The 22,733-nt window shown below is 47.2% G+C and overlaps 2 protein-coding genes across 2 annotated transcripts; one reads left to right on the top strand and one right to left on the bottom strand.

The window, feature by feature from the left end:
- Nucleotides 1-9,961: 9,961 nt before the first annotated feature.
- Nucleotides 9,962-14,213, top strand: LOC103644331 (protein Brevis radix-like 4). The gene is made up of 5 exons (XM_008667542.4): nucleotides 9,962-10,421; nucleotides 12,174-12,532; nucleotides 12,663-12,795; nucleotides 13,138-13,610; nucleotides 13,717-14,213. Exons 1-5 carry the CDS (start codon nucleotides 10,308-10,310, stop codon nucleotides 13,793-13,795), a joined length of 1,158 nt encoding a protein of 385 aa, XP_008665764.1. The 5' UTR covers nucleotides 9,962-10,307; the 3' UTR covers nucleotides 13,796-14,213.
- Nucleotides 14,214-14,318: 105 nt separating this feature from the next.
- LOC100274821 (uncharacterized) lies at nucleotides 14,319-19,711 on the bottom strand. The gene is made up of 4 exons (NM_001149090.2): nucleotides 18,840-19,711; nucleotides 16,094-16,149; nucleotides 15,808-16,000; nucleotides 14,319-15,333 (listed from the first exon to the last, which is right to left on the bottom strand). The coding sequence occupies exons 1-4, from the start codon at nucleotides 19,629-19,631 to the stop codon at nucleotides 14,977-14,979; spliced, it is 1,398 nt and encodes a 465-aa protein (NP_001142562.2). The 5' UTR covers nucleotides 19,632-19,711; the 3' UTR covers nucleotides 14,319-14,976.
- Between the last annotated feature and the right edge of the window lie 3,022 nt (nucleotides 19,712-22,733).

The raw sequence follows: 22,733 nt of genomic DNA on the forward strand, positions 1-22,733 counted from the left end.
ATTGACATCATTTGATCAACCAAAAACTCAAGGGCTTTTCTCTTTTCTTGCCTTTGACCAATGGCTGCGACCAGGTTACCATCATCATGGCAGTCTCGCTCTTCGGCATTATTGATATAATGTGTTATGCTAAAAATAATCCTATCCCTTCGTCGAGGCATGATCATAGTGATCATTAATACACTCAAGGTGGGCGCCAAATGTTGGGGACCTATCGTAGTTCTGAAAGAACAACAATATGAAAACATGATTATATTATTAGTTCCTCATGGTCTCCCAAGTTTTGGGAGGAGCGAAGGCATAGTGAGGGTTTTGTATTTTCCTTTGATGGGTTATGAATGGTGTTTTTACTTTCAAATACAATTGTTTAATCATTCTCCAACAAGAATAAAACATCTGAGACAAACAATAGCTTGAAGGAGAAATGTTTAACACAAACAAACATAAGATTTGGATGTAAGGGAGCATAAGAGACATTTTTAATCACTAACATACGCTTCAGCATCATCACTACACCTTCGCAAGCTCTTTAACAACATAGGAGTGGCAACAAGCGTGAACTCAGCAAATGGCCAACCCACGATTTGACCGCATTATTCACCTATTTATAGGGTTGAATATTTATGTAACTCTGTACGAAATTATATTTTTTGGTCCCATTTCTCACACGATAACGCTTCGCATTCGAGGAGTACGTTCATGTCATTTTGAAGTTTGATATATCTTTTGTTTGTCGAAGACTTTTTTGTGTCTCTTCTTCAGTCTAAGGCCATATCTTTGTCGTCGCCGAAGCTTTACTTTCGATAGATTCGGCTCCAATGCACTTTGGACCTAACCACGTGTTTAGAAGGCAGTCTGATGAGGGTTTCAATGAATCAATGGTAGGAGGTGGATTTCCTTCTAGTCATGTTAACATCCCTGACGAGAAACACCATCTAAACACCGGTTTTGTTAATTTGGAACTTGGATCGGAGACCTTTTCCCCGAAAGAAAATATAAAATAAAGGATTTACGTATCTTTGTTTTTTTTTTGAAAATTTTTATTTGGCTTGAGAAAATAACTCCCCGCAGTTAAAATAGCACGAGGGGGCAAGAGCCGGCAAATACTTTCGTAAAATAACTCCACTAACATACGCTTCGACATCATCAATATATATACTTTCGTAAGCTCTTTGACAACACAAGAGTGGCAACAAGCGTGAACTCAGCAAATGGCCAACCCATGATTTGATCGCATTACTCACCTACGTGTTTGGCTCTTCTTCGGCCCAAGGCCATCTCTTTGTCGTCGCCGAAGCTTTACTTTCGATAGATTCGGATTCATGCACTTTGGACCTCACCCACGTGTTTCGAAGCAGTACGACGAGGGATTCAATGAATCAATGGTCCGAGGTGGATTTCCTTCTAGTCATGTTAACTTCACTAACCAGGAACACCGTCAAAACACCGATTTTGTTAGTTTGGAACTTCGATCGGAGACCTTTCCTAAACCACCAGCACCACCAAAAGTTCCTCATTTCATATAGCTGGGGATGAGGTGCAAACACACTTTCTATAAAGAAAATATAAAATAAAGGATTTATGTATCTCTGTTTTTTTAAACATTTTATTTGGCTTAAGAAAAAAAAAACTCCCCGCAGTTAAAATAGCAGGGGAGGGGGCAAGAGCCTGCCAGCAACATACGGTGAGTCGGAGCATGCAGAGTCTGTAAAGGAAGAGAGGCAAGCATGCATGCACAGGGTCCTGGCTGTTGTGAACAAGACAGACGACGAGACACAGATCCTGCATGCGGCGGTGGACGACGCGGAACACGAAGACTGCGATACCCTAGCAACGACCAGCTAGGAGGACGGTTGGAATCTTGGCCTCTCTTCTTCCCTGACTACTACCAGACCAGACACCAGTACAGTACAGTATTCCATTCCATTCCATCAGCAAGCAAAGTCAGCATACAAATGCATGGCAATTGGCAATGGCATGCAGATAGAGAGAGTCACAGACACCACCAGGCCGGGGGGTAGACGTACGTACTCGATCGATCGATTCGATCATCTTGCTGGCACTAGGCTAGATAGATAGATGGGCAAGCAATCCGATCGAGACGACCTTGCACTGCATGCGTTGGTGCTCCTTTCCAGCAGCGTGCACCTTGCACTGCGTTGGTGTTGTTTCTTTCTTCTTCCCCCCGGCCGGTGCATGCAGTGTGCAGCAGAGCAGACGACACGGGATATCTGCACACGGCTGGCTCAGTCGTCGACGATGGCCAGCCCATGCCCACGCGCGTATATAGATAGATAGCTCTTGCACGCTTGCATGCACTGCCGACTACCGTACGTCTGCCGGCCAGCCTGCAGCGAGTGGTGGCTGCTCCAAAGCGAACCGCGCGCATGGCGACTCGCGGTCGATCGATCGTGGTCGTGGGGAATCGGATCATCGCAGAGCAGCAGAAGCTATTGCCACGCACGCAGCCTGCAAAGGCGCGGCAAAGGGAAAGGGAAAGGGAAAGACGAAGACGAAGACGAAGGCAAGCAAAAGCCAACTCGATCGGCCGGGCCCGGCCGGGGGCCAATATGCAAATTAAAGCCACCACACCACACTGTCCATCGTCGTCCACCTTCCGCCGGGCGGCCGGCTATTAGCTGTTACGTACTAGTGCGACTGCTCTATACGTACGTAGTACTCGTGCCTACTAGTAGCTACTGACGGCTGTGTGTGGGCTGGCTGGCCGCCGACATACTACTGTCTACTGATCGATGGATATGCCTGGTCCCGTCCCGAGCCATGACGACGATAGAGCATGCATGCATGCATGGTGGGTGGTCCACGGCCACGGATGGCATGGCGATGCCGCGTTCCATTCGCGGGGGGTGGGAGGATCACGATCATCCCCCCCCATGCGCGCCTGCGTGCGCCGGCCCTCATCATGCGTGTCGTGGGCGTTCGTGCGTGTGCAGCCAGCGCCCAGCGGCGAGGCGACAGTGTGCGCTGCCATCATTGCGCCTCCTGTGCCGGCCAGCCGGAGAGCCAGCCAGCGACCGCCCGGGCCGCCTGTTAAGATTCCCCACCATTATTATGTCGGACGCAGAGGCTGCGGGCCGCTGCGGCCGAAGGGCCCCGCCGGCGTCCATCGGGCGCCGCGCCGCGCCGCGCGCCCGGCCGATGTACAGTTCTGCCGGCCGGAGATTGGCCGGCCGCGCGCCGGTCCCGTCGACCACATACCCGTCCGTACGGGGCATGCCCTGCGTGCCTGCGTCACGTCACCTGGTGTCCTCCTGCTCCTGCTTCCATCTCTCCTCTCAACGTGCATGCTGCATGCTTGCTCCACCGCACTACTGCTTCCATAGTTCCATAGATGTCTGCGTGTTTGCCGGGCCGTGACTAGGCTTAAGACGAGGCACGGCAGCCAAGTTCGGCTCGGCACGTCCCGGTTTATATTTCCCATTTTCAAAATATAAATATCTATATTACTAATAATTATAAGTTATTAAATGTATAAATATATGTGTCTTATTGGTTAAGTGGGTGTAGATAGTTTTTTAAATCTTAAAACCATTGTTCAAATCCTCATTGGTCACTTTGCCGAGTGCTATGACCATAGCACTCGACAAAGAAGGCACACTTAAGAACTGGTAAAGCTTCTTTGCTAAGTGCTTTAGCCCCAACACTCGTCAATGAAGCTTACTTTGTCGAGTTCCTCTTGAAACACTCGACAAAGGTACTGACAAATGGGCCCACTAGATCCTTCTTTGCCGAGTGCTAGTCTATAAGGTACTCGACAAAGAGGAAGCCTTTGGGCTCCGTCACCGTCACTTGGCGCTGTGACAATGGTTTTTCTTGTATCAGGTGGCACTCGACAAAGTCTTTGCTAAGTACCTAACAAAAGTGCTCGACAAAGAAGAATTTGTTGTTGTACAATTCACCAAAACCTCTCTGACGAGAGTCACACTCAGCAAAGAGTTTGCTGAGTACCTGAAGCACCCGACAAAGCAGTTGTGTCCGGTAGTGTTTAAGGCTATAGCAACAGAAAGAACGGTAAAGAAGGACAATGTTGATATGGGAAGAGACAGTAAAATGTGTTTTAAAATGATTGAATATACCTAAAGATTTAGTATTAAATATGAGTGTATTGAAAAGAGTTATTCATGTGCTTGAATCTTAAATTGTGGTTTCTATTGGGCTTCAACTTTTAATACGCACTAAGTTACGTAGGACTAAAAGATTCTGTTGTCTGCTGATAGAAATATGGAATAGTAACCAAGGTTACGTCTTAATGCACATGGAAACGTTGGACCCATCGAATCACGTTGGATTATTGTCCTAAAGCCAAACTAAAGTGAGAGGCAGATGATGCAGCGAGCATGCATGCGGCGTGAACTCCACGTTGTCTTGATGGACGTGTGGTCAATTATTGGCCTAAGCCAAGCTTAGTGAGGAAATTATGGCCTCACTACTTGGGAAGCCGCCTAATCCATCACTAGTGCATGCGTACAAATAATGGAAAGTTGCATTTGCGATGGCAAAAAGCTAGTTATGCAGCGCACAGGCGGCATCGAATAACAAGTTGAGTACTCTCACGCGTCCACTTATCCCAGGGCGTCTTCAATGGCATATGCTTATAGATGTGTGATGACATGCATGTCCATTTTTCTTTAGATTGTTTTTGTTTCATGCCATTGTCTTTAGAGCATATACAACCTCATTTAATATTAGGGTCTCTAGTGTTGTTAATTGAAAAAATATCAGAGACGGTCTATTCGTGAAAAGACCATATCTACACGACTTACCATATATATTGTCTTTTAACTATATTTATGATTCAAAAGCTCAGAGTTGTATTAGTTGTATTATGTAAGTCGTTTAACTATTTCTTTTACTTGTACTTGAAAATCGGGAGTGAACGAGTGGGGACCAGAAATAATAATGTTGGCATGTTTGTTTGCACTTTCTACTAAGCTTTTGGACGTTTCAAGAAACCACTAATCTTTTGGGACTTCGGCCTATGAAAGTTGCTTTATGTGTTTTGGAAGTATAAAAGCACTAGTCTAAAGATGAGCAAAATCTCAAATAAGTCAACTTCTATAGTTCATAATTCAATCTATCTTGAATTCAATCAAAGAAGAGTACCAATATAAATATAAATATATATAGTTTATATATTATAAGCCCTCGTCTTTTAATAGCTAGAGGAAGTCCAGGCTAGACGTGTCATCCGGTTCAGCCGGACCAGATCCGGGCGTCTATAAAAAACACCCCAAACCCCTAGAGATTAGGGTTTCGGGGTCTGGCGTAAGCTGCAACCGCGTGAGGTGTGAGCGGTTGCGAGCGGCGGCCGGACATCGAGTTCCTACGGCGTGAGACGTGAGCGGCGTCCCTAGGCGATGTCGGCGAGTGGCTCCCCGACACGCGAGCACAGCGGCGACTGTGACTGCCCAAGGCGCCGGCTGTGACTGCCTAAGGCGCGAGCGGCTGTGGTCGCGTCTGCCCGAGGCACGAGTGGTAGCAGCGACCGCGACCTCCCGAGGCGCGACCTGCGGTGGCGACGACCTTCCGAGGCACGAGCGATGATGGTCGCGGTGACCGTTCGTGGTGGCATCTGAAAACAACGATCTCCTCCGATGCGGCGGATCAGTGAGCGTCCTCTCTCGACGACCACCTTCGCCTCGATGGCCTCTGAGGCGTCCTTTGATCTGGCGGTCTTGGGGTCATCCTCTGGTGACGAACTATTCGATCTATGTTTATGTCATCGATGATTATGTTTTACGCCTACTACTTACATTATTTATACATTCTAGTGATGATTTTTTCGATAATGAATACAATTTTTACGTATGCCATAAAAATGTCCCTAATTCTCGCGATGGATGTTAGTTGAATCGATATTACATTTTTAACAATTATGCTACATTGTATATGCATTAATTTATGCGACCTTGTATAAGAATTTTTGTTCCGCGTGAATAAGGTCATCCTATTTTCCAATTTTTTTGCATGCGTGTAGTGGAAACAAAAGGATTATCCAAAATTTATGCGCATGCAATAGAAACTCTCATGAGCTGCCATAATTTTTGGATCTATATAAAAATAGAAAATGCATGCATTCGACTCCTATAATTTTTGGATCTACCATAAAAATAAGATCGTGAATACAACGCAATAGAGCTATCAACCTCTCTCACATGGCTTGGTTTTTACACACATAACTGAGGGGTGTTATACTCAAAACTTAAGGTTGTTACGCTCGAATGTGGATATGCGTCTACCAGTGTACCACATGCTATCTTTTTTTGCACTTAGTCTAGAATACCATGCGTGAGGCACTTGTTTTAACCCATACCATGCTTTATCAAGTTTACAAACATATCCTGGATTTCTTCTATCTTCATAACGAGGAGGTTGTTCCATGTAAACTTCTTCCTCTAAGTATCCGTGAAGAAAAACATTCTGTACATCTAGTTGCCTCGAGCTCCAACCTATAAAAACAACAATAGATTCAATAGTGCATATGGTAGCCATCTTGACCACTGAACTGAAAGTATCATCATAATCTGTACCAAATCTTTGTTTGAAACCTTTTAAAACCAGTCTAGCTTTATATCTGTCTAGACTATCACCTTGTTTCTTTTTAATCTTATATACCTGCTTGCATCTAACAATATTTCCGCCTTTCATTGGAGGGACTGGGCACCACATTTTATTAGTATTTAGTCATAACAGCCTCACATTGCAAATATTCTAAGGGATTCCTATTTTATCAAGAGAAAATAAACTAATTTTCCTTAAGAAAATGGAAATCCTTTAGAAAAATGAGGTTCCTAAACTAGCTGAGTAATATGCGAGAGGAAGAAATAAAGTGGTGATGCATGATCGAATCGATGGAGCAGGTGGACACGCATGAAGGCGCCACTACTTGAAACCACAATACAACAGGGTTAAGATGGACATGATGATGCCCATGCGCGCGCCGACGATCGATGATGGCCATGGACGGGCCTGAGATGCATATACGAGAGCTAGCTAGGCCCATCACTTGTCCATCGATCGATCATTAGCACCTGCTGCTTCAATGGATGCTGCGTGATAGTATATATACTAGTGCACTATCATTGCCATGCACAAACACAGACGCCATAAGTAATCCGCCATTTCATTATATATAGAGTTATATATATTACGAGCCTTGTGATTCCAATAGCTAGGAAAAGCTCTGACCTAATGCTGCTCTATGCCGAGCCAGGTTCCAGTGTATATAAAAAGGGCCTTAGACCGCCAGGGTCCAATTTTTGACGCTCCACCACCACGATGCACGAGTGTCGGGCGCCCACCTATGTGCTCGCGGCGGTGGCGGTTCCACGAGAGCACAAGGCAGCGGCGGCCTCCGGTCGCGCGACCGATGGTCGATCCCAAATCCAAAGGCGTGGCGGCAGCGACTTCTCGATCCGGAGGCGTGACGGTGGCGGTTCTCCTATCCGGAGCCGCGGCGATAGTGGCTCCCTGATCCGACGGCAGCTCCCCGGTGGCTCGACAACGACGGCTCCCCGATCCAGTGGCACGACCACGACAGTTCCTCGATCCGGAAGCACAACGACAACGGCTCTCAGATCTGGAGGCGCGACGTCGATGGCTTCTCAGAGGTGTGCGTGCGATGTCGACTCCTCGGAGGCGCACACTCCGGAGTGGCGCACACTAGCGTCCCACCTCCCGCGACCACGACGAACTTCTCTAGGCGCGAGCGGTGACGGATCAACGACCCTCTTTTTATGCTATTTTATATACATATTTATGCCAACGTCAATAGTTTTTATGATAAATTGTCAGTTTATGGCTCTTCTTCCATCTTTTGTATGTTTATGATATTTTTATTCACACTTTATGTAAACGTTTGTTGATTTTTACGTAGTGTACCGCAATGTATAAATAACTTCGATGTGTAGCATAATTAGTATCAGTATATATCATAAACGAGTTCTAGCGAGCCTAGCTGCGGCTGTTGGAGAGATCCTATATTTATGGACGAAATAAAGCATTGAAAATCAGAATTTTTTTGTTTCCATGCATGCCAATCCATTTTCTTTCAACTCACAGTCTTGCCATCCTAAATTTGTGCGCATGCGATGAAAAACAGATTTTTACGCAGTCTACCACAATGCATAAATACCTTCACTGTGTATTATAATTAGTATCGGTATATATCATAAACTGGTTCTAACGAGTCTAGATGCATGGTTGATGGAGAGATCCCAAATAACGGAAGGTGTCCTTCTTTAGTACTATCTGGCCTCCCAAACTTACATCTACCAAAGTCACATGTCATATACTCGGTTTTGGTCATGCTAATTATAAATCCTTTTGACTATAGGGTCTGACGCCATAACTCTAGCTTTCTATTTACTCCTTCTCGGCTTTCATCTAATAGAACTACATCATCAACGATGTGCAAGTACTGATCTATCACTAATAAAGCATACACCAGGGATATCTCCTTATATATCCCTCGTGACCTCATCTATCACTAAGGCAAATAGATAAGGGCTCAAAGTTGAACCTTTATATAGTCATATGTTAATCGGGAAAACATTTGTATCACCATCAGTTGTTCGGACACTAGTCACAGCTTTGTCATACATGTCCTTGATGAGCATAATATACTTTGTTGGGACTTTATGCTTATCCAATGCCCACCACATGAGATTCCTAGGTATTTTATCATATGCCATTTCCAAGTCAATAAAAACCATGTGCAAGTACTTCTTCCGCTCCTTATATCGCTCAATGTTCTGCCTTATTAAGAAAATTGCTTGCATGGTTGACCTTACATGCATGAATCCAAATTCATTCATGGTGATATGCGTCATTCCTCTCAGACGATGCCTAATAACTATCTCCCATAGCTTCATAGTGTGGCTCATGAGCTTAATCTCTCGATAGTTGGTACAACTTTGAATATCTCCCTTGTTCTTGAAGATTGGTACTAATGTACTCCTCATCCACTCATCGGACATCCTGTTTGATCGAAAAATATGGTTGAACAACTTGGTTAGCCAAACGATAGCAATATTCCAAGGCATTTTCACATCTCTATTAGGATACCATCCAGGCCCATCACCTTGCCCCATTTCATCCTCTTTAAAGCTTCTTTGACCTCTGATTCTTGGATCCTGCGTACAAAGCATCTATTTAAATCATTAAATGAGTCATCCAATTGGATGTCCATAGTCTCATTCCCACCATTAAAAAGATTGTCAAAATACATCTGCCACCTCTATTTGATGTCTTGTCCTTTCACCAAGAGTTGATCCATCTCATCCTTAATTCATTTAACTTGGTTGAGGTCCCTCGTCTTCCTTTCTCGAATCGTAGCTATCTTATAGACATCTTTCTCCCCCTTTCTTTGCACTTAGTCTTTGGTAAAGATCATCATAGTAGTTTCGACCCTTTATGCCTGATTCATAGCTCGCTTTGCAGTCTTCTTTGCCACCTTATATTACCCCTCTATGTTGACCTCGCTCCTGTCATGGAACAATCTCCTGTAACATTATTTCTTATGCTTTTATTGTCTTTTGAACATCCTCGGTCCACCATCAAGTATCCTTAGATTAATCGCCCCTCCCTTTGGTCACTCCAAACACCTCTGGCGCCACCTTTCTAATACAAGTTGCCACCTTCCTAACAAAGATGGAGTACAATATTGATTTGTTCTTAATATTTTTCAGCGGAAAGCATAATTTATTAATGAAGCCTTACTAATTAATTATAGATTGTTTTTTTTCTCGAATATGAAACTCCATACATATCATGATTGGAAGCACCCGCGCTTCCACTGCAATCCTAGCTCCTGTTGGTGAGTTCCCCAGGCCCACGTAGATTTTTTATTATTATTTTTGGTGCGCATTCCGTCGCTTGCTGTAGCTGCACCTACTAGTGTGAGTGTGTATATATATCCTATCCAAACTTCCAAAGGAGCTGAGCTGAGCTGAGGTAGCCCGAGCTCGGCCGGTCGCCGCCGTACCGTACCAGTTGCAGCTCGCTAGGATCCAGCGCATGTTTCCATTGTCCCACTTCCATATATATATAAATAACACTACTGTGGCTAGTCGTCGTCTTCCCCGGACGACCCCCGGCCGGCCGGAGAGCGCGCCGCCGTGCTTTCTTCCTGCGGTGGTGGCGCGCGTATACATCGTCGACTCTTGACGAGCTGAGGGCGTACACACAGCTAGCATACATACACACAAAGCCCAGCAGCAGGTAGTCTAGCCAATCAAACAAGCGTCGTTTCGTACCGGGAGGCCGGCCGGCCGCGCGCGGAGAAGATGCTGTCCTGCATCGCGTGCGTCAATAAGGAAGAAGACGGCGGCCGGGACCGCGAGGAGCATGGCGGCGACACCCCGAGCTGCAGAGACCCCGTGAAGTCACTCACCTCCCAGGTGCGTAGTACGTACTACGTCCAGCTCCAGAGCTCCTCCTCCTTGGCACCCACCATAGCTGATAGCTCGCTCTCATCTCTCCGGTTGTGGGTTACGGACTTACGGTTACGACGTGCGCTGCGCTGATGCGTCCTAGCTAGCTACTATACGATCCGTACCGTACGTCGCTGCAGGTAGACAGTACCGAGTAGGACATTCATTCCATGCATGGCAGCAACAGTGCCCCCGAAACAGGCGACATGGATCCATCGTCCGGCGGCGTTGGCCCCTAGGCAAGCTCCCCCCGGACAGCACAGCCACAGCCACCACCAGCCATGGACGAGACGAGATCCATCTATCCACCATTCCACCCACCATACTATACAGTACAGCGTGATCGGTCATGATCGGTGGGCGCGGCGACCGAGGAGAGGACAGCCATGGCCATGGGGGATGGGAATGAGGATGATGATGGGATGAGCGCCGCGCGCGCGTGTCGGCACACAGAATCATGCCCAGTTGGCCCACCTTACACTCGCATGGATTGGATACTGGTGGTATGCATTGACGATACTGTTGCTTTGTTCTTTAATCGGAGGAGGGGGAGAAGAAGCAGACGCAGACAGCGTAGTAGTACGGAGTAGCAGTCTAGCACCTTTCGCTTTGTGTCATTATTCCCTTCCCCTTCCCTTGGGGGAAGAGAACGAAGGACGCACTTCAATTAATTAATATAAAGAAGCTTTTGTTTTTCAGCTCAAACCCTCATTGCATTGCCTTGTACTAATACAAGTATCTTTGCTGTTTGTTTGTTTTTTCTTCTAGCATTTGCATTTCCCCTTTTCTTTTCCTTTTTCTTTTTGTTTTTTTTGGGGTCAGTAAAGCATGCATGTTATATGTCCACAGGTGAGATTTGATACTATAGTTCTGTTCTGTACATGGGATTCTTTCTTGCGCTGCTTTCCTTCTCGAAAGCAGAGTAGACCGATTTCTCTTTTATTTTTTCCTTTCTCTTTCTCTTTCTCTTTTTTGAGACCGATTTGCATGCACCCGGAAGCAAGGCAAGAATCCTGCCAGCGGCATTGGGATCACCATCCACCAGTTTTTTTATTTTAATTTTTAAACCCTGGGGTGAAAAAAGATGAGTGCATGGTAGGGTTGGACTGGAGGATCACCAAAGGGGAAATCCCTCAACTGTAGGTGAAAGACACAAAACAAGCCCAGTGTGTGTGTGTGTGTGTGTGTGTGTCTGAAGCTGAAGCTGAAACGAGGGCAAAGGTAAAGCGAAAGCGTTGCCATGCCACAGCAGAGAATCCATCCTTGTTTTGGGTGCCCAGCCTGCTAGTGCTAGGCCCTAACCGTACCTTCAAACAAACCTGTGTTTTTTTTTACCCTATCCCTATGGTAGAACAAACACTTTTTTACCCCCTATACATGGAGCGTGAGCACACAGCATGACTGATGACATTCTGATAAGCTCTGAACTGAACATCAGAGATTATTGTTACTGATAGTTACCTATTATTAGGTGCTGGTCAAATGGCGGTAGGCCGAGAACTCGACTGAATTCTGAAACCTGATCCTGAGATGGTGTAGCTCTTGTGATCATACCATTCTACTCTGAAATCTGAATGTGGCTGCTGACCATATTACTTATTAATTCTACTATGAGATCTGAATCGTAGCTGGTGACCACACAGCACAAGCTGCAATCTTAATCCACCAGGCAGCGGCTGATGGACGTAGTGCATGTTGTTGTTGGTGTGCACCGTGCAGCTCAAGGACATGGTGCTGAAGCTGTCGGGCACCCACCACCGCCAGCACGGCGCGCAGCACAGGCGCGGCGGGTCGCCGCCGCCGCCACGGGGCCGGGCCACCTCCCTGTACCGCAGCGGCTACTACCGCCCCGGCGTCGTGCAGGACGACATGGCCGTGCCCCCGGCCACGTACCTGGGAGGTGGAGGCGCCGGCGCGTCGAGCGCGAGCTCCACCCCGGCGTGGGACCTGCCCGCCGCCGCCCGCGCGGACGGCGAGGCCTGCAGGGAGTGGGTGGCGCAGGTGGAGCCCGGCGTGCAGATCACCTTCGTGTCACTCCCCGGCGGCGCCGGCAACGACCTCAAGCGCATCCGGTTCAGGTTTGTTGTCTTGTCCGCGGATGTCCGTCCGTGACGACGATCACCTAGCTTCGTGTCCCTCCTGCTTAATTGGGCACGCACGGCACCAGTGTTCGCTGACGGGACGGCGGCCTCTATGCGATTCGTGCAGCCGCGAGATGTACGACAAGTGGCAGGCGCAGAAGTGGTGGGGCGACAACAACGAGCGCATCATGGAGCTCTACAACGTCCGCCGCTTCAGCCGCCAGGTGCTCCCCACGCCGCCGCGCTCCGACGACGCCGAGGTCAGTCGCTGCCTCTACCCGTGCCTGCCTTCTGCATGCATGTCTCCTCTGTCTCATTCACATGCATGTCCCATCCCATGGTGTGAGGCGAGCTTCTGTCATACGGTGACGCTGACATGTCATACCACGCCACGTCATCGTCGCCCACCGGCCTTCCTCCGAACAAGACAAGAACTGACCAGTCGCTCTCCTCTCCCCCAGTCCAAAATCCAAATCCTGGAGCTGGACCTGTCTGTCCTCTGCATGCATGTATCCATGCGTCGAAAGACGCAAAGATCACAGCTTTATTAGTAGTAGTACTAACAGCAACAAAAAAAAAACATTTTTGTTTGTGTTCCGTAGAGGGAGTCGTTCTACTCGCAGTCTCAGGTAGGGAGCCCCTCGGCCACCCCGTCGCCGGCGCCGCTCACGCCGGAGAGGATCAGCTGGGGCGCGTTCGCGCGGCAGGTGGCAGCGCCGCCAGCATCATCAGGTGCCACCGGCGCCGCGCGGCAGCACAGCTTCCGGCCGATGTCGCCGCCGCCGCCGTCGTCCTCCAACCCTTCGGAGCGGGCCTGGCAGCAGCAGCAGCAGCGACACATCGGTGGTGGTGGTGGCGGTGGAGCGGCCGGCGGCAAGAGCCCCGCCGCCTCCGAGGCCGCCGCCGCCGCCACGGAAGCGGCGCGGACCACCACGTCGTCCAGGGACGACGTGTCCGTCAGCAACGCCAGCGAGCTGGAGGTGTCGGAGTGGATCATCCAGGACCAGCCCGGCGTCTACATCACCGTCAGGGAGCTCGCCGACGGCAGCCGGGAGCTGCGCCGCGTCAGGTTCAGGTCCGAGTCATACAGCTCCGATGATTAGTTCGTTTGCTGATGATTCTTGTCACCATGCGTTTGGCGCAATGGTTACTATGATTTGATTGGGTTTTGCACTTTGCAGCCGCGAGAGGTTCGCGGAGCTCAATGCCAAGCTGTGGTGGGAGGAGAACAAGGAGAGGATACAGGCTCAGTACCTTTGAAAACTGAGCTGGAATGAGGCTGAATCTTACTAGTTCAGTTGAGCAGAAGCTGGTGATAATTATGGTGTTGTGCAAGGGGCTGACATATAATTAATCTGGTATAAGTATACGGGGAGAGTTTATGTTTCGAGTTAATTTGGAGATGGGGGGGGGGGGGGGAGGAGATAGGAGGGGGTTCATTTGGAGCTGGGAAAGATAGGAGGGGATGAGATAGGGGTTCATGCATGTTTAGGGCACCTGACCTGGCTGCCCAGGTAACTTGTGATTGGTGTACCGTACTAAAGTTTTTACCAATCCACCACTATTGCGTCTAATGTTCAGCTTCACTTTCTAGCATGAGTGTCAACACATGTTCTGATCTTGTATATGTCACTCAGGGTAAGAAAAAAAGCATGATGAGTGTTTATGTTTCTGCACTCACATGCAGTGCACAACAGATAGATAATGTGGTCGTAGCAGCAATCAGTCGAAGAAAAACCCACAACCAGGCATTGCCACGGCAAATGTTCTCAACAGCTGAAATGAACATAAATACAAATCACTAACCATAAACTGACAATAATACAGTTTAGCGCATCCAAGGACTCTGTTCTAGATACAGTTAGGAGAACAGCACAACCATAAGCATAAAACTGTACAATCCCAACAAGATGAAGAGCTGGAGAGAGACAGATAATGCGTTAACACCTACGGACAGAACTATACCTATGTTCAAACTGATTTGAGGCTGAACTGAGGTGGTCGATGGTAAGGACATCAACCTGCTAACAGCACGATCAGCAGTACACACTGGCAGCCTCACTTCGATGCAACCTTGCTTAACCGCAATCCTTCGCATAAATTTGACAGATATGAAGAGGGGTGATCTAGAACTTGATCAGATTTGGTGTCAAAATTTGATGTCCCTAATAATGGGGGATATATGCTTCTAAATTCTACATTCGATCCGCCTGTGAAATCTGGTAGGATCCCAGATCACTTCTCTTCAATTTTGCTAAAGCTTGCAAGGCTGCCCATAAAAAAGACCAACAAGGGGGTTCCACAGGTGCGCATGAACTTGATTCTGGCATTTTACCTGCTGACCGTGTATCCAGGGATTCTCCAGGGTGTTCATGCGCATGCAGTCACTATATAGTAGTGAGGAGAACATGACCATTCCTGCATGCCATGACACCAGCCACTCACCGAACAGCAGACGTGTATGGAGACAGAAAGTACTCCCTAATGCGTGAGGCCCCATCCCTGGCTAGCATGCCCTCGAGGTCTCCAAGAATTCTTGCCAGCCAAATCTCCAAGCTTCGCTGGATTTCCTTGAAGTTATTCCTTATTGAACTAAGTGCTCTTCTTGTGCACATTTTGGCTTCTGCTGTTAGCTCATCTCCAAAGCTGCCTTTTGCGGTCTCTGCTTGCAGTGTGCCGAGCTTCTGCCTGGTTTCAGTTGCACGATGCTGAAGGTGAAACGCTTCCAGCAAGAATTCTGTTTGCCGCTGTGTTCTAAACTCCGAGTTAAGTGTTGAATCACAAGGGTCACTTGTTTGCTGCACAAATACATATCCGTTAGGTTTCACCTTCTGCAATAGTTCAATAATAAGAATTACCAGCATACAAGGGAAATGTCACTACTCCTTTTTAAAAAAATTTAAAGTGTTAAGCATGATTTACTAATGAAGAAACTGTCATTTTGTTCAACATAAACAAATCATTTAAATCCTTTTGGTTTTTAAAGAACTAGGTACAGTGTGTTAGTAAGAAGAGACTGTCGAATCTAAATGCAGTGACCACAAGTCATGAGACGCATGGCTGAGGAAACAACTGCTAAGTGCTATCTTGGGACCATGTATTCATTCACCAAATAATTCCAACCGTGTACAGATCATATAGACATATAGCAATACATGAACCTTTTTGTTACATCCTGGAAAATGAATGATTGGGTGATATATCAGGTACTTTGCATTCAACAAAAGCACAAAATTAAGTAGGTAAGTGCTATCTCAGATGAGCAGGCCTACCATTCGTTTGCAAAGATCATCAATTTTCCCAGCTAGAGTTTGGTATCTTTTCACTTGTTTTCTCATCACCAATGGAATCTTGGACAAATCTCCATTCACTACCTTTTCCAGGTTAAGTAATTCCTGCTCCAGCAACCTAAGTTTTGCTGGAACTCCTGAAGATTCTACATCCACTTTCCAGGGTGATTCTCTCCTGTAAGAACAATTGGCTTAGAGGCTGTAAATTATAAGTGACATTTTTTTCACGGCTAGGTCAATTAGCCATGTGCGTCAGTTAAATCTTTACCTCGGTACAGCATGCTTTGTGTTGTACGTTGACTCAATTGTATCATACTTTAGGTCCTGCAAGATACAACTTTAAAGAGTCAAATACACACCAAAAAAAGAAATGAAAATGGTCCTAGTCTAACAGAAATAATCCTTTTGAGGCAACCATTAAACATTCCTGAAATTACTGAAACACAGCTTTCTTGATAAGTTAGATTTTTTATCATTGTTTTTGCAAAGGTTGTTTTATAGATACCAGCAATGAGGGAAAAATCACACACTAAAAAATAACATAAATGACCCAGCTATGTGGACAACTGTATCAATGTGCCGTGAGCAAAGAGAAAATGTATTGAGATAAAAAAGCAAGAAAATATTGCACTTGGAATTATATAGATTAACAATGATTATATCCTCTGTATCAGACAGTGAAACTACCCAAATTCTTCAAAACAGTCATGGACTGAAAACAGCATCAGCTTGTAAGAATGTGAATCATCCTTTCATCTTTTTTCCTTGAAAAAAAATAACCATTACATCCACATTTAGCAACTTAGTACTGGTGGTCATTTGCCACTCTATTTGAATAGCCAATAAGGATCACAGTGTTCTAGATGGCTGCTGGAACTTCAGGTTGTGCATTATAAATCTTTTTCTTCCTATATGGATATCAAGTAACTGACATCAGCACCGATGGAGGGTTAAGGGGGAGGGAGGACTTCCAGTTGCTAGAAATGTTAGCGCTGAATGCATACTGCAGAGATATTGAAGAACAGGAAAAAAAACTCACAGGAAATATCAGAGAGATCAAGATGTGACAGGCCTATAATACAGCATTGGACCTCAGACCAGAAAATATATCGCTGAGATATGTATCACTGAAATCTCGCATAACTCGACACATAATTTCACAAATTAAAGTCCTTACGTTTTGATGAGGTGCACATACTCTTAAAACTGTCACTAAAAGAGAGAAAACTCCTCTTCTGTAGTATACTACTTTCACCTTTGAGCCTTGAGGTACTTCCGTATTAAAAATAACTAGTTAGTTGACCGTGCATCGCTACAGTTTTATATATCATACAAGCCATTCGGCTGGACTTAAAATCAACTGGTTTGGCTGCCACTGCTGTATGAGACATAGTTACAGTGTTTTTAGCTGCTACAGTACTGACAAAAAGCCAGCCGGCCAGCTTCATATATGGTTTTTTTGTATAACATAACCAGCATGAGCTATAGTGGTTCGAGACGAGTGATTTCTTCCTGGAAAACACGGTTCGCGAGTCCCAGTGGATGCGCCTTTTTTTATATACTTCGTGATATTTCCCTGAGTGCGTGGGAAACTCTGGTGCTGCACGTCGAGGAGGAGAGCAGACGTACGAATGGAGAAACCCCCACTTTACATTAGTAGAGATATCAAGCGCTACTAGGTGACTATCCATAGGAATAGTGAATGAGGTGATGCTAACAGGAGCAAATGACTTCACATGAACGGGAAATTGACCCAAACCCTTCTGAGAAAACTTCACACTGAAGGTGCCCTAGAAAGTGATGATATCAAGTACCAATGTGGTTGCCAAAATTCAGTGGCAGAATAGTCATTTATACAACAAGAAAAGAGCAACTAAGCAGTATGGGTTGAAATTTGAAACACAGCAATTTCAAAGCTTTCATTCAATCTGCTACCAACTGCCAAAATAAATGCACAACAAACCAACATAATGAATATAAGAAGGTAAATGGGTATGAAGACTAGAGTTAGTCGGAAGTGTTCCCATATACATGCATGGGTCTATAGGACTCAACAATTATATAAAGTGCCCTAAAGGATACTTATTAATTAATCCTCAAGTAAAAAAAAATTGGTTGTGCTGATTTTGTTTCTGTTGCCAAAAGACCTCTGTTTTGGGGGCGATTGCTAATTTACCATTATTATCAGTGGGTTTGAAAATTTGACATCAAACCTATAAATCATAGATATAGATGGACCCACAAATCATAGGCACAGATGACACTATAGCAAGGAGGCAACAAATTCAGTGGTAAAATGGGAATTATTTTGGGTTTTTTTTGCACAATATCACATGTGACAAGAAAAATACAAGGGGAGGGAACAGAGCATAAAAAGACTGAGTGTTTCTTCATGTACAGTCAATTATTGAACTTAAGGCCATCCAGCGATCTGCACCTCTAATGTACAGTAGCAAATGAAATCTGACTTCAGTACACCGTTCATCTTCTCGGGTGCTGCTTGCATGAGCAGCAACAGGAGGCCTGTGATTCTAGACACCATATGGACCAGATAATATTCAGGTGACTTCGGTGGAGTAGATAACAAAAAACAGGTAGCTTTCTTGGAGGAGGCGTTGCCCCACGGATACAGTATCGGATTCTGTTTGATGGAGAGGCTATCAAAGTGGTTGTCTGTCCGTTCTACTCTGCCGCAGGCATAGCATAGCATTGTGCTGTGCGTGGGGATACATGGTATCACTATCACTCATGGAAATATGTGTATGCAGAGCAGAGCTATTGAAGGATACTGGAACTTGCATGAAGCCATGAACCAAAGCTCATCTGATAGATTTCATTAACACAGATGGAAAGAATAGAGTAGATCCTACTTGTACTAAAATCTACACTCATACTATCATTAGAAAAGCAACGATAAAGCAATCCACCCTTAGATTTGTGTCCTTTCGATTCCGAAGCTGGCAGCAGGTAAAAAGGGTCGAAAAGGGGAGGCAACTTTTTGTCGTGTCACAGACCTGCCAGGCTTTTGATCGGTCCATCTCCATCCACGGCGGCATTCCCGACGCGGCCATGGCCGCCGTGTAGAAGTCGTCGTCGTGCTTCTGGCGCTGCTGAGCGTAGAGCGCGGCGGCGGCAGCGAGGGCCTCGGCGTCGGTGGTGTCAGCGGCGTGGTCCAACGGCGGCGCGGGCAGCGGGTCCTGCTCGTGCTCCGGCTCCCGCTCCCCACGCGCGTCGTGGCGCGCCCGCTCCTCCTCCTCCTGCTCCTCCCCGTCGTGGACGCGGGGCAGGGGCCCGCCGCCGGAGTACCCGGCGCGCGAGGTGGCCGCGAGGAGCGCGGTGAGCAGCTCATCCCGCTCGGCGGCCTCGCGCTCGAGTCGCTCGGCGCGGGCGCGCAGCGCAGCGGCGTCGGCCTCGGCGTCGGCGAGGTGCGCGCGGAGGGAGGCGGCCTCGTCCGCGGCGGCGGCGGCGCGGGCCTGCAGGCGGCGCTCGGCCTCCATCCAGGCGGCGCGGTGGCCCGCGAAGATCTCGGCGGCGCGGGCGTTGGCGCGGGCGTCCTCGCGGCGGCGCGCGCGCAGCTGCCGCAGCTGGTCCTCGGCGGCCAGCAGGCGCGAGGCGAGGAGGCGGCCCCGCGACTGGAGCGAGGCCACGTGGCGCGCCGCGGTGCCCGACGGGAGCGTGGCGAGGAAGAGCGCGAAGCTGACGCCGAGGTAGGTCGCGGTCAGCTGGGAGCTGGTGGAGTCTCCCGCGCCCGCGGGGCAGCCGGAGTCGCGCGGCGGCGAGGGCGGCCTGGCGGACTCGGCCGCCATTTAGGAAGAGAACGAGAGGGAGGGGGCAGGAGCGGGAGGTGAGACTGTGAGAGTAGTTGGTTGGTGGGGTGGTGGATCTTGGGCCATGTGCAATCGACTCGACCCTTTTAAACAGGTCGGCTACTAGTAGTAGCCTGGAAGTAGAAGGGGTGGACCGGTGGAGGTTTAGAGCAACTATACAACAAATACCAAAAAATTAGCTTTCAAAACAAAGGAATTAGAATCTCTTTAAAAATATTTAATCTAATAAAATAGGTAGAACTCCGAAAGCTCTATAAATTTAGCGCAAAAACCTTTTTATCGGTTTAGAATATCCGCCATTTGGCTATCTGCCCGCCATCCGCTTTATACGTATGCGCGCCAGAATCATTAATAGTGTGTTTGGTTTGAGGAATCATTTCATCTAAATTAAGGTGGTACATCATGGTTTCATTCCTCAGATTTGGTGGGATGACTTCATTCCTTATATTAGTACTAACTAACTATGAGGAATGAGAGGATGATGGATCAACTCATTCTATTCTACAAACCAAACAAAAATAGTGAGGAGTGAGAAGATGATGGACTAGCTCATTCCTCAAACCAAGGGTGCTTGGGAGTGAAATTTTTTCAAAGTTTTGGAAGAATACTGCAGTATTCTCAAAAACTGTAGTATTATATACCAAAAGGTGTTTGGTAAGCCAACTAAAATTTCTGTTTTCAAAACTAAAATATTACAAATACTGCAATTTTTTTGAAGTATTCTAAACTTAGGTCTATTTCTCAGTTTTCTACACAGCGCGCATCTCTCCCGCACTTTTCTCCAGCGTCAACTTCTTCCGTGCCTTTTTTCTCCAAGGAAACCAGCCGCAGTTTTGTTTTTTTTCACGAAAACCCCAACCCAATCTAGCCGCAGATATTTTGCCTCACGCCGCCGGCTAGGCCGCCGTAGGCCAGATCGGTCCTAGACGCCCAGGCCACCGTCGTCCTCTTCGCATCCCAGTCGTTACCCCGACGCAGCGCGCATCCTCGACGCAGCACACATCCTTGACGCAGCACGCATCCAGTCGCCGCCATCCTCTTGGCGGACGTCGCCCAAGCCACAGTCGTCCAGTCGCTGCCATCCTCTTCGCCAAGGCCGTCGTCCCAGGCCCAGTCGTTGCCCAGGAAGCCGACCTCCCTGCCGGCCTCCACCTCGTCGGCCCTCCTCGTCGCTCGATGTCGTCCGAGTCTGCTTTCACCTCAGATTTCAAACTAGGCAAAAGAGGTATCTCTCTCTTCTTCCAGCCATGTACTCTTCCTCAACCACGCCCATGAATTTGTTTCATTAGATTGACCATGATTCTCAGGTGCCAGGGAGACAAGGGCTGTATGGACAGACGCGCGTACTAGTTTTTTTGTGAGCACTCTCAGAGAGTTCAATTCACCTAGATATCGTGGTCAAAATGGTTGGGTAAAAGAAGGTTGGAATGCAATAGCAGATCGTATGAATGAGAAATTCAATCAACCAAATTTGTTGTATCGCAATTGAAGGATAGAGAACAGAGGCTCAAGAAAGATTACAATGCGGTGGCACTACTCTTGTTAAAGAGTGGTTTTGGTTGGGATCCAAACTTGAAGATGGTTACTACAATAGATGAAAAATGGAGCGAGCTGCCAGAAAATTTGCAGAAATTTAAGGACAAATCCCCTACTACGATGATCTCGATGAGATTTATAACGGTACTGTTCTATCTAAATGCTTAGATTTTTTTTAAGAAAAAGTATGTTGTGATGACATGCATAAGATAGAATTTCCCTATGAGAACATAAAAATCGTGGGCTAATGCATCTTGCAAAACTCGAGCATCCGAAGCCAAGCCTTCCCATCCAGCACTGACATGCACAAATTGACACTTGAAGTCACATGCAACCATCACATTTTGTGATAGACCACCCTTTCTATTACGATACGGATCTTGTGTGAATCATCTAGGCCCCTTTGGTGATGTTTTGGTAATTAATGACAACTGCTTGTGGACTAACGATTCTTCGAGAAATAAGAATGCAGGGTTGGACCACATAAAACAGGAAATGTTGGAGAATCATAAACATTGGTTGTGGATCAGATAAAGGCAAAGGTATAATATAGGTTTTGTTTTTGCCGGTCTTGAGGAGTTTAGAGAAGATACCTGACCGGATTAGTAGGCTAGATAGCCGTACTATTAAGAGGGGTCAATGACTTTGATCTGTGTGAAACTTAGTGCCTCATAGAGCATCAAGTAGTTGCATTTGCATGAGGACTAACAGCGCTTCAAATCTCGTGAGTTAAAAGTTCTATCAAACCAAGTTTGAAATTTGCAAAGTCTTGGATGCGCGGACCGTCCGGGCCTTGAGGGCGGACTGTTCGCGATCCACCAGAGGGTCCGAAGACTGTCTTCTTCGGAGGCCACTTTGTTGCTTTGCACTGCGGACCGTCCGGGCCTTAGGGCCGGACCGTCCGCAGTCCTGACCAGAGAAGGCTGGTTTCGGGTCAGTCCCTGAATTATAGTGCGAACCGTCCGACCGTGCAGGGCGGACAGTCCGCAGGTGTCAAAATGTTTTTTGGTCAGGGACTGTGCGTTTTCTTTGATCAGTACTACGGACTGTCCGGGGGACTAGTCCGGATAGTACTATCCCAGGTCGCGGACCGTCCGGATTTATAGGCGGACGGTCCGCGCGTGTTAACTGTTCTTGGTCCAAGGCTCGGGTGTCTCATGCTGCCAGGTCGCGGACGGTCCAGCCTTGGAGGGCGGACCGTCCGGACCTACCTTTTCTGACATTTCTGACAGCTTTCAAACGGGAATTATAGCCTTTATGTGTACGGCGGACCGTCCGGCCCTAGGGCGCGGACCGTCCGCGTGTGCGCAGAACATGTGCTTTTTGCACATAACGGTTGGATTTTGATGGAGGGGTATAAATAGAAGGGTAGCTCATGTGAGAGAACTCTTTTGGCCATTCCTTGCACACATTGAGCTCATTTGTGATCCTCCAACTCACTCTCTCACACTCTTTGCTTGAGATTGCATTCTAGTGAGAGATTGAGGGTTCCTAGTGCATTTGCATCATTTGGTGATTCTTGAGGCACTAGGTGGTACACCGAGC

The sequence above is a fragment of the Zea mays genome, chromosome 1 (assembly GCF_902167145.1).
Source record: "Zea mays cultivar B73 chromosome 1, Zm-B73-REFERENCE-NAM-5.0, whole genome shotgun sequence".
NCBI lineage: Eukaryota > Viridiplantae > Streptophyta > Magnoliopsida > Poales > Poaceae > Zea > Zea mays.

What these genes read in the sequence shown, in the direction of transcription:
- LOC103644331 (XM_008667542.4), top strand. Translation starts at nt 10,308, where the DNA reads ATGCTGTCCTGCATCGCGTGCGTCAATAAGGAAGAAGACGGCGGCCGG. An exon ending in CTCAAGCGCATCCGGTTCAG is followed by an intron (nt 12,533 to 12,662) that starts GTTTGTTGTCTT and finishes CGATTCGTGCAG; the next exon opens with CCGCGAGATGTACGACAAGT. An exon ending in CGCGCTCCGACGACGCCGAG is followed by an intron (nt 12,796 to 13,137) that starts GTCAGTCGCTGC and finishes TGTGTTCCGTAG; the next exon opens with AGGGAGTCGTTCTACTCGCA.
- LOC100274821 (NM_001149090.2), bottom strand. Translation starts at nt 19,631, where the DNA reads ATGGCGGCCGAGTCCGCCAGGCCGCCCTCGCCGCCGCGCGACTCCGGC. An exon ending in ACCGATCAAAAGCCTGGCAG is followed by an intron (nt 16,150 to 18,839) that starts GTCTGTGACACG and finishes TGTATCTTGCAG; the next exon opens with GACCTAAAGTATGATACAAT. An exon ending in ATGATCTTTGCAAACGAATG is followed by an intron (nt 15,334 to 15,807) that starts GTAGGCCTGCTC and finishes GTATTTGTGCAG; the next exon opens with CAAACAAGTGACCCTTGTGA.